At 55.3% G+C, this 13,788-nt stretch overlaps 5 protein-coding genes across 5 annotated transcripts; 2 read left to right on the top strand and 3 right to left on the bottom strand.

The window, feature by feature from the left end:
• Window positions 1-218: 218 nt before the first annotated feature.
• On the bottom strand, window positions 219-1,492 carry C8A04DRAFT_39916 (uncharacterized protein; the record flags this gene model as incomplete). Its single annotated transcript, XM_062784757.1, has 2 exons — window positions 219-1,217; window positions 1,250-1,492. The coding sequence occupies 2 exons, from the start codon at window positions 1,490-1,492 to the stop codon at window positions 219-221; spliced, it is 1,242 nt and encodes a 413-aa protein (XP_062633753.1).
• A 582-nt stretch (window positions 1,493-2,074) lies between these two features.
• C8A04DRAFT_39917 (uncharacterized protein) lies at window positions 2,075-3,117 on the top strand (the record flags this gene model as incomplete). The annotated part of the gene is made up of 2 exons (XM_062784758.1): window positions 2,075-2,365; window positions 2,488-3,117. 2 exons carry the CDS (start codon window positions 2,075-2,077, stop codon window positions 3,115-3,117), a joined length of 921 nt encoding a protein of 306 aa, XP_062633754.1.
• A 263-nt stretch (window positions 3,118-3,380) lies between these two features.
• C8A04DRAFT_32052 (trafficking protein particle complex subunit 4) lies at window positions 3,381-4,309 on the bottom strand (the record flags this gene model as incomplete). Its single annotated transcript, XM_062781961.1, has 3 exons — window positions 3,381-3,825; window positions 3,904-4,029; window positions 4,224-4,309. The coding sequence occupies 3 exons, from the start codon at window positions 4,307-4,309 to the stop codon at window positions 3,381-3,383; spliced, it is 657 nt and encodes a 218-aa protein (XP_062633755.1).
• Window positions 4,310-6,012: 1,703 nt separating this feature from the next.
• Window positions 6,013-11,891, top strand: C8A04DRAFT_39918 (AMP deaminase; the record flags this gene model as incomplete). The annotated part of the gene is made up of 5 exons (XM_062784759.1): window positions 6,013-6,369; window positions 6,556-6,840; window positions 6,953-7,519; window positions 8,656-11,258; window positions 11,318-11,891. 5 exons carry the CDS (start codon window positions 6,013-6,015, stop codon window positions 11,889-11,891), a joined length of 4,386 nt encoding a protein of 1,461 aa, XP_062633756.1.
• A 1,150-nt stretch (window positions 11,892-13,041) lies between these two features.
• On the bottom strand, window positions 13,042-13,612 carry C8A04DRAFT_14975 (uncharacterized protein; the record flags this gene model as incomplete). Its single annotated transcript, XM_062778313.1, has 2 exons — window positions 13,042-13,328; window positions 13,402-13,612. The coding sequence occupies 2 exons, from the start codon at window positions 13,610-13,612 to the stop codon at window positions 13,042-13,044; spliced, it is 498 nt and encodes a 165-aa protein (XP_062633757.1).
• Between the last annotated feature and the right edge of the window lie 176 nt (window positions 13,613-13,788).

Genomic DNA, 13,788 nt, shown 5'->3' on the forward strand with positions numbered 1-13,788 from the left:
TTTTTTTTTTTTTTTTTTTTTTTTTTTTTTTTTTTTTTTTTTTTTTTTTTTTTTTGGAAAAGTTATCGAGGGACTTCCAGGTTGGTGTGCCGCTTTTCCATATCGGTTATTGCGCGGGGGTCAACTACCTATAGAAGGCCGGCCAAGATCCTGCCGCAGGACCGGTGCCTACCCGATTGTCCTGCAGTATACCCTTCGAACATCACTGTAGACCTCTGCTATGCAACACACCGCTCAATCCACCCACGAAACTCACCGGCGACCCAACCCGCGAGCAGTCGTAGCACCTCGAGCAGGCGGTATGAGTCGTCGACGGTCACAGTGCTCCCGATATCAAGGGGCCCGCATACCTCAAATTCGCCGTCCCTGTCGAACGCAAAGTACAGCTCCCACTTCTCGCACATGACGAGCAGGATCGGGAGGAAGGGCAAGTTCGTTGATGTGTCTGGATCAGCCGAGTGCAGCGGCGCGAACCTGGCCACACGGCCGTACCACGACGCTAGCCATATCCCTAACTGGGCCTTCCCCTCGGCACACCGTCGGGCTTCAACCTTGGTCTCGATCAACACGCCCGTTGGCTCGTAACACAACACGCCGTGCGTCGATTGGTTGAAGGTTCGTGGTCCCTCGAAGCCGTCCACGAAGTCGGCGATGCGGAGAGCGAGGGGTTTCTCGGGCCGGAGAAGCAGTGCATAGTCAATCATTTTGCCTTTCAGTGTCTCGAGCTCCCCTCGTGCGGCCGGGACGAAGGCTTTGGAAATGGCGGCCTGCGTGATGTTCTCTGCGCCAACGTGCGGTATACCTGACACGGCAAGGCGCAAGATTGGACCGTGAATCCGGTCGTTCCATGTCGCTTCGGAGCGGGGTGTATTGATGAACTGTGTAGTAGTAGCAGCGATGTCCCGGACAGTGTTGAGCTCGTGATAGAGAGAGAGAAGGCCGAGCGTCTGGCCTTCGTCGGCGCTAAGTGACGGGAAGAGCTGACGGGCATCGCCCCTCTCTTGCGGACTCGTCACCGTAACCCTATCGATTGGCGCAAAGCGTGCATCGTTAACCATCAGCTCCTCCTTCAAAATCCCCTTCAACTCCCGCGGTAAGTATCCCTCTCCTTGCATTACCCTCCAAACCTTGTCAAAGAGTTGTAGCGCCTGGGCACTCCCTGTCGCCTTTACCGTCTCCCGCAGCGTGCGCGGATCTGGAGTTACCCAGCTCACAGGCTTTTCGAGTTTAAGAAGGTCATCACTTGCACCAGAGCCGCGTTTCGTGAGCCTAGTGTGGAGTGTCTGTCGCTTGCGCGAAGCTTAGCGGTATAGGACATTGGCGCCGGAAATACAGGAAGGTTCTCAGAAAGCACTTTACGTGGGCGTGCTGTACTTTGCAGATCTGATCCTTGTAGGACCCTACTGGCTTCGGCATCGGCGGATACGAACTGTTCTTGAGGGTCTAATACGCCCTGGTCCGAAATCCAGGCCGCAACGGCTTCAGGGTCCATTTAACACTCGTACGGGTAACACTCTGAACTGGTAAACAGGAAGATAAAAAGAGAAAGAAGGAAAAAGGATAGAGAAAAAAGAAAACGGAGCGTTGAGGTGTGAAAAGAGATGAAGAGGGAGACTTGAAAATAGTAACGCTGCTGACCATTGTGCGACCGACCTAGCGTTGAGTTATATGTCGGTGACGGCTGTGTTGTCGTTGTGGAGTGAGAGGTTGTTTGTTTCTACGGGGGCTTGGTCGTCGGTGGTCGAGCTTGTACTTCGTACTTGTTATTCGCGCTATGTCCACTAAACACAAACAAATGCCCCACTTTTTCAGGTTGCCGCTGCAGACGCCAGCTTGCCTTACCTAAGCTTAAACGAACCGCGAGAGCTGAGCCGGTTGGCAAGGCGAGCTCCCCTCGCTAGCCTTAGCAGCAACGAACATCCCACATCCGCCACCAAACCCACCTCCAACCATACCCAACGACTACCTTCTTCCTCCACAACGAACGAAACCGACCACCCGAACCCAACAATCTGAGCGCATAAAACAAACCGAACCCCTCTCCCCGCGACCCCCACAAACAACTTCGTCCACGATGGGTCTCGAGGCGGTCATGATCGTGGTGGACAACAGCGAAAGCAGCAGGAACGGCGACTACACACCGACCCGGTACGATGCGCAGAGCGACGCCGTCAATATCCTCTTCCAGAACGTCGTGCAGGCCAACCCGGAGTCATCCGTCGGCCTGATGAGCATGGGCGGGAAGGGCCCCGAGGTGCTGGCCACCCTCACAACCGACCAGGGCCGTATCCTCGAGGGTCTGCATCAGACTAAGAAGAAGATCCGCGGGAACGCTCATGTGTCGACCGGTATCCAAATAGCTAGCGTGCGTAATTACATCGCCAAACTCTCCTACCGGACTCTCTTACCAGACTCTGAGTTGGGTTGAATTGGAAAAGAAAGCTACCTAGGCCACACTGAACTAACCAGTTTCTTTACGATCTCTAGCTCGCACTCAAGCACCGCCAAAACAAGTCCCAACGCGCGCGCATCGTCGTCTTCGTCTGCTCCCCCATCGAAGAGGGCGAGCGCGAACTAGTCGTTCTAGCCAAGAAAATGAAGAAGTTCTCCATCAGCGTCGACTTCGTTCTCTTCGGCGACATCGACGAAGACAACCAAGCCAAGCTGGAGGCCTTCAACCGCGAGATCAAAGGCACCACCGAGTCGTCCCACCTGGTCGTCATCCCCCCCAGCTCCAAACTCCTCAGCGACCAGCTCATCTCCACACCCATCATGCTCGGCGAGGGCGCGGCCGGTGCCGGCGGCGGTGCTGGTGGGCTAGGCGGCGATGCCGGTGGTGCGGGTGGTGGTGGTGCTGGGGCTGGTGGTGGCGCGAGCGAGGACTTCCCGTTCGGTGTTGATCCGACACAGGACCCGGAGCTGGCACTAGCGCTGCGTATGAGTATGGAGGAGGAGAAGGCGCGGCAGGAGAAGCGAGCGCGTGAGGAGGCTGAGGCGTCGGGCAAGTCGGGGCTGGAGAGCGTGCAGGAGGAGGGGGGCGAGTCGGCTGCGCTGCTGGATAAGGACGGGCAGCCGGGCGGTAGCAAGAAGGATGATGATAAGATGGACACGTCGTAGGGTAGATACCTATACACTAGCGGAGTTCCAGTGGGGGTTGTGAATGAGGAAATAAACCGTTGGGGCTGTTTAATAACTCGGCGGCGTGGTCTCCTCTTCAAGGGTCTGTAGAAAATAAACATTTTGCTCTCCGGGCACAAAACAATGACCTATACAATCGACCGCCCTCTACGCTTCCCCTTCCCATTCCCACGACTTCCGTCCTCTTCAACAACCACCCACTCATCCCCTCCCAACCACTCAGCCCCGCCCACCAACAGATTCTACCTGTTATTAATCTCCCGAATATACGACCCCAACTTCCTCTCAAACATATCACACCGCACCGGCATCTCCAACTGATAAAACGGATTCTTCATCACATAGTCCGCATACATATCATACACCCGCCGCATCGTCAGATCCACATTCGCCTGCGTCGTGTCGGTGAACAGCAGGAATTTGGTGCCCGTCAGCGTGGTGAAGCATTGCATGCGGAAGTTTTCGGTCTCGAGCACTTCGAGGCCTGCTGGGGGGTCGGGGCGGGTGAGGTAGCTGCCGCCGCTGGTGGAGGGGACCGAGGGGACCGAGGAGTTGGGTGTTGCGGATGGGTTGGGGGTGCCTGTGTTGGGGTTGGGGGTGGAGGAGGGGAAGGTGGATGTGGTGGAGGTGCGGTTGGGGTTGGTGATGGGCTTGAGAGGGTTGAGGCGGGCGGTGATGGCGTGGACACTGGGTGGGGGGTTAGTATTCGTTGTGGTAGGTTTGGAGATTGGAATGGGAAGATGGAGGAGGGGTTATGAGGCTCACCCGTGAAAGGTTCCCGCGAGAACGAGGTAGTCGTTGGTGCTGATCTTGTTGAGACCGCCCTCGTGGAAGGTCCGGTTGTAGATCAGGCCGCCCGCCTTGTTGATGATGATGAGGGCGAAGACAGTCCTAGTGGGGTGGTTCCTGGTGTAAGTATACTACCCCTTGAATCAAGAGTGAGAGAAGATGCGCACATGATGATAATGGCAATTTCATTTCGTTTTATTGTCGGCGAAGATGGGAACTGGACGTTTTGAACTATAAATCGCCGTATTGTATCGGTGAATGAATGTAAACGTCGCCGGCGACAAATGCGGTTGCACGATATGACGGTCGCGTGGTTGACATTTCCGATGATGTTGCTTTGAAGTGAACTGTGCGGTTGGAGCTGGCGATCAGGCCGAACCATCGCTGCGTAGTTAAGGGTTAGGGTTGCTTGAGTTGAATGTACTGAGACTTCCAAGGTTGTTCTTCTGCCAATGTTTTCTTTCTCTTGGGTAACTCCGAGACAAGACTGGATTGACCAAGCCAGGGGAATAAGCGCTTGCATAGACTCTTGTAGATCAACTTTATTGTTAAATCTTGACTTTGCTCAACTACTTTTCAATATTTCCTCTCACCAGAGAGGAACGTTTTTTCCTTGAGCCAAGCCGGACAGCAAGCAGGGTCGTTCTCCATCCATATCAAAAAGACGGGCTGGTACACTCGAGTGAGCACTGAGCTTTTCGTTTCAACTAAACCTTTGGCACGTACCTAAACCGAACCCTATGCTCATTAAACATATCATTAGCTCTTTGATTGAAGAGCTCAACTCTTCGAGATCATGAACCCAGACTTTCGCGATTCATCTGGGAAGCCGAATCAGATCTGTCCCGTTTCCAAGCGCCTAGATCTGAGCACGCAGGTCCAACCACGGCAGTTGCACCCCACTGGGAATTTCCTTTCCAGGTCCACCGGGCGAATGATGCGAGTTTTCATCGGGAACTTTACCGATTCCCATCCCGATTTAGCAGTTCGCACGGGGCGCCAACCCGGTTTTGCACCGGCAAATGTCCAGAACCAGTGAACGACTGAAATAACGTTAACGCTACTTCATACGGAGTATCCGTACTGGGAACTCCCGACCATACACCAGGTACCATTCTTCCCGCCCGATCCGGCTGGCCCATTTCTCACTGCTTCCCGCTCTTCCGCCCCTGGTCTGCGACAGTCTTCTTCAAGGCTGCTGCCGTGAGCGCTGCTGTTACAGTGGAGCTTTCTTTGGGCCTCCACTTCATCTCCACCACCCGCCCCTGCTTGTGGCCACATCGAAGCCTCCACGGAAGGTTCGACGAATGAAGGTCAAGGTAACGTCGCCCGCGGAGTCATTCTGCAACCAGCCGGGCACACCTTTCGGGGTTAAAAGAATGACAGGAAGAAAAGAGGCGGGTGAGAAAGAAAGAAGCCTGGGCTGGGGATGCAGAAGATGCACGGGCTCATCCGCGGGGCGTGCCACGGGTTTGAATCTAATATGAATACCACTTAAGGGAGGGGTTGGCGCTGCTTCTTGTTCTTCTCTGCTTGGTCGCCCGGTCGCTCACTTTCTTGTCTTGTCGTGCCTGGCCTTGTTTCGGGCTTTGCTCGTGCGACCTGTTTACTTTGAACTCTGACGGAAACTACTTCGTATTTTGCTTCGCGCCGGCCTCTTCCCGGGACCCAGGGATTGTTGCCCAACAGGAGCAGCATTCTAACTCTCTCTCTTTTCCTTTGGCCGCCAAAACACGAACCCGGACGATCAGCGCCCACGGCAACCGGCCACCTAGAACGATCTCTGCTTTTGGAATTCCATCTGTTCCGAGAAACCGAGTTTCGCCCAGCCCACGGCAAAGACTGGGTACTCGATCCTTTCGCCTAGGTTGTCCCGCAGCAGCAAACAGCCACACAAGCACCACAGACAGCGGAAAAGCTCCGACTCCAAACTCTTGGCTCGGCCCGGCCCTTTAGAAGGCTCCCTGACACTTTTTTTTTCATGCGCGTGTAGCAAGCTGTCAGCAAGGGGAGAAGTGAGGAGAGCAGAACCCAAAAAAAATACGCGGCCCCCGCGCCACAGACCCCCCTCCAAAACCCCTGGCCATGACGGCTCGTCGGCGCCCGGCGCTGCACAAACATCAGCAGACGCCGCCCAACCTCCACAGCGCCAACAGCAACGCCGGCAACCACCACCACAACAACAGCGGCAAGGACCGCGGCGACAACAAGGCGTATGCCATGTCGGCCCCGTCGCCCCGCGTCATCAATGCCGCGCCGTCGCTGGAAAAGGCCGAGATGTACGGCATCGACGACGACCGGCCCGTCTTCAGCCGCGCCATGGCGCTCACCGGCCGCATGTTCATCGAGACGATCCCCCAGTGGCTGGCCGTGGGCGCCATGCTGTCGCTGATCTTTGGCGGGTGTTGCTCGAATGTGTTTGCGCTTGAGTCGATTATTAAGGTTGAGCCGGCTAGTGGTACGTTTTGCTTGTTTAATTTATTTGCTTGCGCGCGCGCGCAAGCGCATGGACAGCGCAACGCTTTGATTGCTAGCTAGCTAGCTAACAACCACTTTTTACCACCCGCAGGAACCCTCTTGACGTTCGTCCAGTTCCTTTTCGTCGCGACGATTGGACTCCCCTCGCAGTTCGACCCCAAGCGCCCGCCGTTCTTCCTGAAGCCGAACAAGGTTCCGATCCGCCGCTGGCTCATCAACATCGTTCTCTTCTTCAGCATCAACGTGCTCAACAACCATGCGTTCAGCTACGACATCTCGGTGCCCGTGCACATCATCTTGCGGTCCGGCGGGAGTATCACGACGATGTTGGCGGGGAGTTTGTACGGGAAGAAATACTCGCGCATTCAGGTGACGGCGGTGTTGTTGCTGACTGTGGGCGTCATTACCGCGGCGTGGTCCGATGCGCAGACTAAGGTACGGCTAAGATCTGTCTGGGCTTCCATACCTAAGCTTCGCAGGAAAGCGTCATGAATGCAGTAGGGGAAAAATGGAACGGGAAGAAATCGAAACTGACGAGTAACAATAGGGCTCCTCGGACAAAACAGTCGCGCAAAGCACCAACTTCGGCACCGGCCTCACCATCCTCTTCGTCGCCCAGGTCCTGTCAGCGATCATGGGCCTCTACACCGAAGAGACCTACCGCATCTACGGCCCGCAATGGAAGGAGAACCTCTTCTACTCCCACCTCCTCTCGATCCCGCTCTTCCTACCTTTCCTCCCCTCCCTGATCAAACAATTCATGAAACTCGCCAACAGCGCCCCGCTCGCCCTCCCGCTCGCCACCCTCGAGGACTACCCGAACCTGTCGCCCAACCTGCACCAAGGCCTCGCGCGCGTCCAGATCCCCAGCCAGCTGTTCTATCTCGTCCTCAACGTGCTGACGCAGTATGCGTGTATCCGCGGCGTGAACCTGCTGGCGGCCGCGTCGTCGGCGCTGACGGTCACGATTGTGCTGAATATTCGCAAGCTGATCAGCTTGTTGTTGAGTATTTGGCTGTTTGGGAATCGGCTGGCGTCAGGGACGTTGGCCGGGGCGTTTATTGTGTTTTTTGCGGGCGGGTTGTATTCCCTGGATGGGAAACGGAAGGCTCCTGTTAGGAGGGCCGCTGCGGCTGCTGCGAAGTCCTGAGGGGGGGTGTTTTCTTTTTATCCATCATGTGTAATCCTTAGAGCAGACTTGTGTCTGTACATGACTATTTTATGCTCAGAAATGACGAATGTCGCAGACCCGATATGACATCTTTGATTGCGTCGTTCCAATGTGTCTTTTGCTTGCATAGCGGTTATGCACATGAAACCCGGACGTCCATACATCACCGGTGCTTCACTGCAAGCCCCGAGACGCTGGAATAGAGCGCGTTCTAGCGGCCTTGGCTGCGCCCCTAGCGGGCAATCATCGGCTGTCATTCACCCCACCTCTGCACCAGCGGCACCCTCCGACTGCGCAGGCCGCCACTGATTGGACGGCTGTCAGCGGGGACAAGCGGCCTGTCAAGCCACGCCCGCCCAGGCACCCCTCAGTCCCTCCACTATCTCGCCGTTTCGGGCAAGTTTTTTGTTGGGCCGTGAGGTGACTCTTACGGCAGAACCTTAGAGACGAAGGTCACGAGCAAGAATAAGTATAAAAGCCGGCCCGACCCCGGACCACCTGAAATATTTTGAACGCCGGTGGGGTTGGGAGAGGGGAACAAAAAAGGTCAGCTGCAGGAAGTTGGCAACACAAGATCGTTGACAACTTGCCCTCGATTCGCTTATCGGAACCGGCCCAACTGCTTCTTTTCAGGAATCAATCGATTGATCTGAGACCTTCATCGTATCATGGCTGGTGAGTGTTTATCATGAGGACTCTGTCCCACTCCCCGCACAAAAGCCACTCCCAATTCCCAATTCCGAACCCCCGACGACCCTACCTCCTTACCAACCACAATTCCCAAATCACCTTGCACAAAGACAGATATTTGGGGTATCTGGGGAAGCACAACAGCACAGCACCTATCCCGCCGGCTTATATACCCCCTGATCGTTCTGTTTCTGTCGTGAGTGGCGGGACACGGCTTGTTGACTTGTTGGCTCCCTTGTCACCACTCTCCTCTAGAACACTCCCACTCGTCTTATCTGCCTGACGCCGGGTCCAATTCGACCTCGCCCAGGATCTCGGCCACCCAAATGCCCGACCCCGACTCGGATCATGAGTATAGCATCCATGAGCAGCACCACGAGGAGCACCAGCGGGACCATGATGATGATGTGGAGGACGAGGAAGAAGGGGAGGAGCTAGCGGGTCTGGGGATGAGAGCCGGACGTCATGGTTTATCTGCCTCCCACAAGGAGGACACCTCGCATAATATCGAGGCCAGCCCGGATGAGCATGGGCACGAACACGACCCTTTCATGGAGGAGGGCATGCTCCCGCGTGACCGTCCCCGCAAGACGGCCATCTTCGACCCCGTTGACGAGCGCCAGATGAGCCAGGCCGACGCCAAGATGTTTTACCAGCGGAGCCAGGCTGAGAGCCGGACTCAGCTCAGCCAGCTTGCTCAGTTGTCCCCTCAGAGCAGCCCGATGTTGTCTGCCGGAGGTGGTGGGCTGGCTTCGTCGTATGCGGACCTGGCATCGATTGGGCAGAGTTTGAGTCATTTGAAGTTGTCGGAGCTGGATTCGCCTGCGATGCCGGAGCAGGCGTTCGATCCGTCTGTGAGAAAGGAGCCGAGTTATTTTGGAGGGGATAACTTGCCGAGTCGGGGTAGTTATGCCCAGCTCCCCAGCGCCGGAGTGGGAGCCGGGAATCCGACACCAGGTCAGCTTGATCCGAGTCTTCAGCAGCAGATGATGCTGGGTGGTGGTGTCCCGGGGCTTGGAAGCAACAGCTACCTGGACGCAGACCCCCAGATCAACGCGGAGCTGGGAACGATCTTCAAGGATATCCAAAAGATCATTGATATCCGGACCAAGTACATTCGGCTTTCGCTCCAGGGACCCAACGACAACCCCAAGGATGACCCCGCCTGGAACATCTACCCGGCCCCGCCCGAGCCGGCATGGACGGAAGACCGGGAGAAGGCCGCACGGGGCGGAGCGAGTGCCGGGAACAGCATGGCTAACAGCCTGGTGTTGAACGCGCACGACAGACAGCAGTCGTCCCACCACAAGTCGAACGCCAAGAAGCGCAAGCCGGGGCAGGATATTGGCGAGGACTTTGACATGGAGGATCTGTTGCCGCTGCCTGAGGCCAGCGAGATGACCTACCGCTTGGATGATATGGGCGTGTATCAGGTGTATGAGAACGGGGCGTCCGAGGCGGCGGACACGCCGATTGTCAATGTCCCGACCATCAAGGAGTATTATCTTGACTTGGAGGAGATTTTGAATGTCTCGTCCGACGGTCCCAGCAAGAGCTTTGCCTTCCGCCGGCTGCAGTACTTGGAGGGCAAGTTCAACCTCTACATTCTGCTCAACGAGTATCAGGAGACAGCGGACAGCAAGAAGGTGCCTCACCGTGACTTTTACAACGTCCGGAAAGTCGACACCCACGTGCACCACTCGGCGTGCATGAACCAGAAGCACCTGCTCCGCTTCATCAAGAGCAAGATGAAGAAGTACCCGGATGAGATCGTGCTGTTCCGCGACGGCAAACACTTGACGCTAGCGGAGGTTTTTAAGAGCATCAATCTCACGGCATACGACCTCAGTATCGACACGCTGGACATGCACGCGCACAAGGACTCGTTCCACCGGTTCGACAAGTTCAATCTCAAGTACAACCCGATTGGCGAGTCGCGGTTGCGCACCATCTTCCTCAAGACGGACAACTTCATCAAGGGCCGGTACCTGGCCGAGATCACCAAGGAGGTCATTGCCGATCTCGAGTCGAGCAAGTACCAGATGGTGGAGTGGCGCATCTCGATCTACGGCAGGTCGCTCGACGAGTGGGACAAGCTGGCCAAATGGGTCATCAACAACAAGCTGTTCTCGCACAATGTCCGCTGGCTCATCCAGATCCCGCGGCTGTACGATGTGTACAAGGGCAGCGGCCTGGTGAACTCGTTTGAGCAAATCATCAAGAACATCTTCCAGCCGCTGTTTGAGGTGACGCAGAATCCGGCTACCCGCCCGGAGCTACACATCTTCTTGCAGCGCGTCATCGGCATCGACAGCGTCGACGACGAGAGCAAGATCGAACGCCGGCTATTCCGCAAGTTCCCCGTGCCGACGGCCTGGGACTCGAAGCAGAACCCGCCCTACACCTACTGGATCTATTACCTGTTCGCCAACCTTGCCTCGCTCAACCACTTCCGCAAGCAGCGCGGATTCAACACCTTTTTACTACGCCCGCACTGCGGCGAGGCCGGCGATAGCGAACACTTGGCCGTAGCCACGCTGTGCTGCCATAGCATCAGCCACGGCCTGCTGCTACGCAAAGTGCCGCTGCTGCAGTACGTCTTTTACCTTGAGCAAATCGGTATCGCCATGTCGCCGCTAAGTAACAACGCGCTGTTCCTGGCGTACGAACGCAACCCCTTCTTCCAGTACTTCAAGCGTGGGCTCAACGTCTCGCTGTCGACGGACGACCCGCTGCAGTTTGCCTTCACCAAGGAGCCGCTGATCGAGGAGTATGCCGTGGCAGCGCAGATTTACAAGCTGAGCCCGGTGGATATGTGCGAGTTGGCCAAGAACTCGGTCAAGCAGAGCGGGTATGAGTTTTCGGTCAAACAGCAGTGGCTGGGGCACAACTTCCATCTGCCGGGCCGCAGGGGGAATACCCAGGTCAAGACGAATGTGCCGGATCGGAGAGAGGAGTTTCGGTATCACACGCTCATGGAAGAGCGCAGACTGTATGTGCCCTTCGATTCCAGCTTTGAGATTTAAGTATGAATTAGCTAACCATTCACAGTGTCGAGAGATACACCTCCCTTCCCACCGAAGCACCCTCCGTGGTAGCAGACCCCACCCCAGCCACGGCCGCCAACCTCCCTCCCCGCTCACCGGCCCTGTCCACTTACACAAACCTGACCACGGGAGCCACAGGCCCTTCGCTGCCCGAACTCCGACATAAATTCCACCAGCCGCAGCAGCCCCATCAAGCACCCACATCCGTCCCCCCCGAACTCGACACCCACTCCTCCACCTTCGCAAGCAGCCCGGCCCCTTTCAGCAGCCCGAACCGGAATCAGATCCCGGCTCAGAACCAAAACCAGACCCAAACCCAGCAGAACCACGGCCCCGCGCCGCCGTTCTCGCTCGGCACGAGCCCCATCATCGCAACCACCCCCGTCGCACCCACGTCCGCTCCTTCTGCATCGGGCGCGTCTACGGCTGCGTCTGTGGCGACAACGGCGACGGCGGGTGCGGATTCTACTGCTGGAAATGGAGTGCATTTGTCGGGTCATGAGCCGCGGTATTTTCCGGGGGTGGTGTCGAGGCGGGGAGGGGTCAGGAGGGAGTCCGGGCATGAGAGTGATCGTTAGGGGTGTTACCTATGACGCGTGAGGGAGAAAGAGGGGGTTAAAGGTTGTCAAGGGGAAAGGAGGGATTTTGGGTCGGCGGAGTGTCTGGGACACAAGAGAGGCCGCATGAAAGGGATTACTGACTAGATTGTGTAAAGGATGGTTAGGTGGTGGGATATATAGTTTCATGATCTTCTCTTGAGCATCATTAGCATCTTTACTGGCGCAGGTGAGTGGCAGGAGCATGTTTATGGAGGGTTCGAGTTAAACATACTTTTCCTCTCTCCGGCAAGGAGATACTGAAATAAATTAAAACTTGTGGCATTACGGGCCTATCGGTAGTAGTGTTCAACGTTCGTTGATTGTAGCCGGTGGTCTATAGAGCACACAACAGAGGAGCCGTCTACTCTGCTTCGTTACTCGGGATTCTGGCCCAGCTACAGTGATATATGTCTCGTGGACTTACAGCTTCACGATGTATAGAATAGATTCTCCCGCTAAAAAGGAGCTATTCTTAGTTGCTCATGTATTCCCGTCGGATAGAAATTATCACCATCTAGGATCATGTTAAGCACAAAGGCGTCCCGCTTGAGGTCTTGAAGATATTTCGAGGTAGAAACCTCATCACACAGTCCTACACGTGTCTGCTGCTGCCGCGTTTCCAAGGCCACCACCGTCTTAGCTGCGGTGCCTTATAACTTACAGCACCAGAGCTGACTTGTTTTCTGACATGTATAATGCTTGTGATCAGTCCCTTGGAAATAAAATAAATTTAGTAGTGCGGTATCTGGAATAAAAAGCCAAAAAGCCAAAAGCTCACCGCCAAGCCCTATTCCCATCCGGAGGAATAGAGGTTGGTGGTTACGAAAAACCGGTGTTTTTCTTCGCTGACCTGGGAATCGAACCCAGAGCCATTTCGATTTACGACGGAATTGGCGGGACCAGCGCCCCTCCCAATACCGCTGCGCCAAACATGCTGCTTGGCGAATTGGGAGGAGATGGTGACTGGAGCAGTGGGAAGGGGAGTTATATCCTTGAGGTGGAGGGAAGGTGCGGGAAGTTTGGTTGTTAGTGCTTGGGGATAGAGTTGTTGAGTTGGCACTGTGGTGATAATTCAGGACATAGTACGCCCTAGGCCAAATAATCTGTACCGCCAGAGCTAACTTGTTTTCTAACAATGTGTGGTCCTCGTGATCAGTTCCTCAGAAATGCAATCCAGCGCAAACCATTCCGACACACTGCTTTGTCGCGAATCAACACCGAGGTACAGCCGCACATCTGGTGTCGAGAGAAAGATGCAGCCTGTAACCGGGTCTTCCCAAGCAGGAAGATTCACAATCTTTTCACTGGACTCAATCTCTAGGGTTGTCGGCCGTAGTGACTGTGAACTGATTTGTGCGATGAAGACCCCCTTGCAACCTCTCTCGAGATGAAATCGAGCGCGTTCCTTAGCGTCGGCTGTTATTGTATGAGGATAGATCAGAATGGGGCACGTATGTTTCGAGAAACCAACGCTACCTAGCTCCCTCACCTTTGTTGTCGAAGACGGAGATGAAGGGGCTGTATTCTGCTTCGACCCTGCTCTTCCAGTCAAGATGTTGGTGGAATTTCTTCGCATTGACCCAGTGGTGATAATTCATCACATAGTGGGCTTTGGACTCAAATCTTCCATCGTCATACTCCGTGAAGGACTGATCGTGTTGAACTCGATAAAAGTTGGGTGGAGGGCGAGGAGATGTCATCTTCCCTTTGTAAAGTGCGGATTTCGATTCTCAGGTAGCTATCAAAGGTATGGAATTGACGAAAAACAAACAAATACACAGGCAATGTGACCCAAAGATTGTTAAACTTGAAGCATAACTTTGCGTTTTGCTTTCTTAGGTAGCCATGCATGATATGCCATGCTCACCACGTGCCT

This window comes from Dichotomopilus funicola (assembly GCF_033296635.1).
Source record: "Dichotomopilus funicola strain CBS 141.50 unplaced genomic scaffold C8A04scaffold_79, whole genome shotgun sequence".
NCBI classification, from domain to species: domain Eukaryota; kingdom Fungi; phylum Ascomycota; class Sordariomycetes; order Sordariales; family Chaetomiaceae; genus Dichotomopilus; species Dichotomopilus funicola.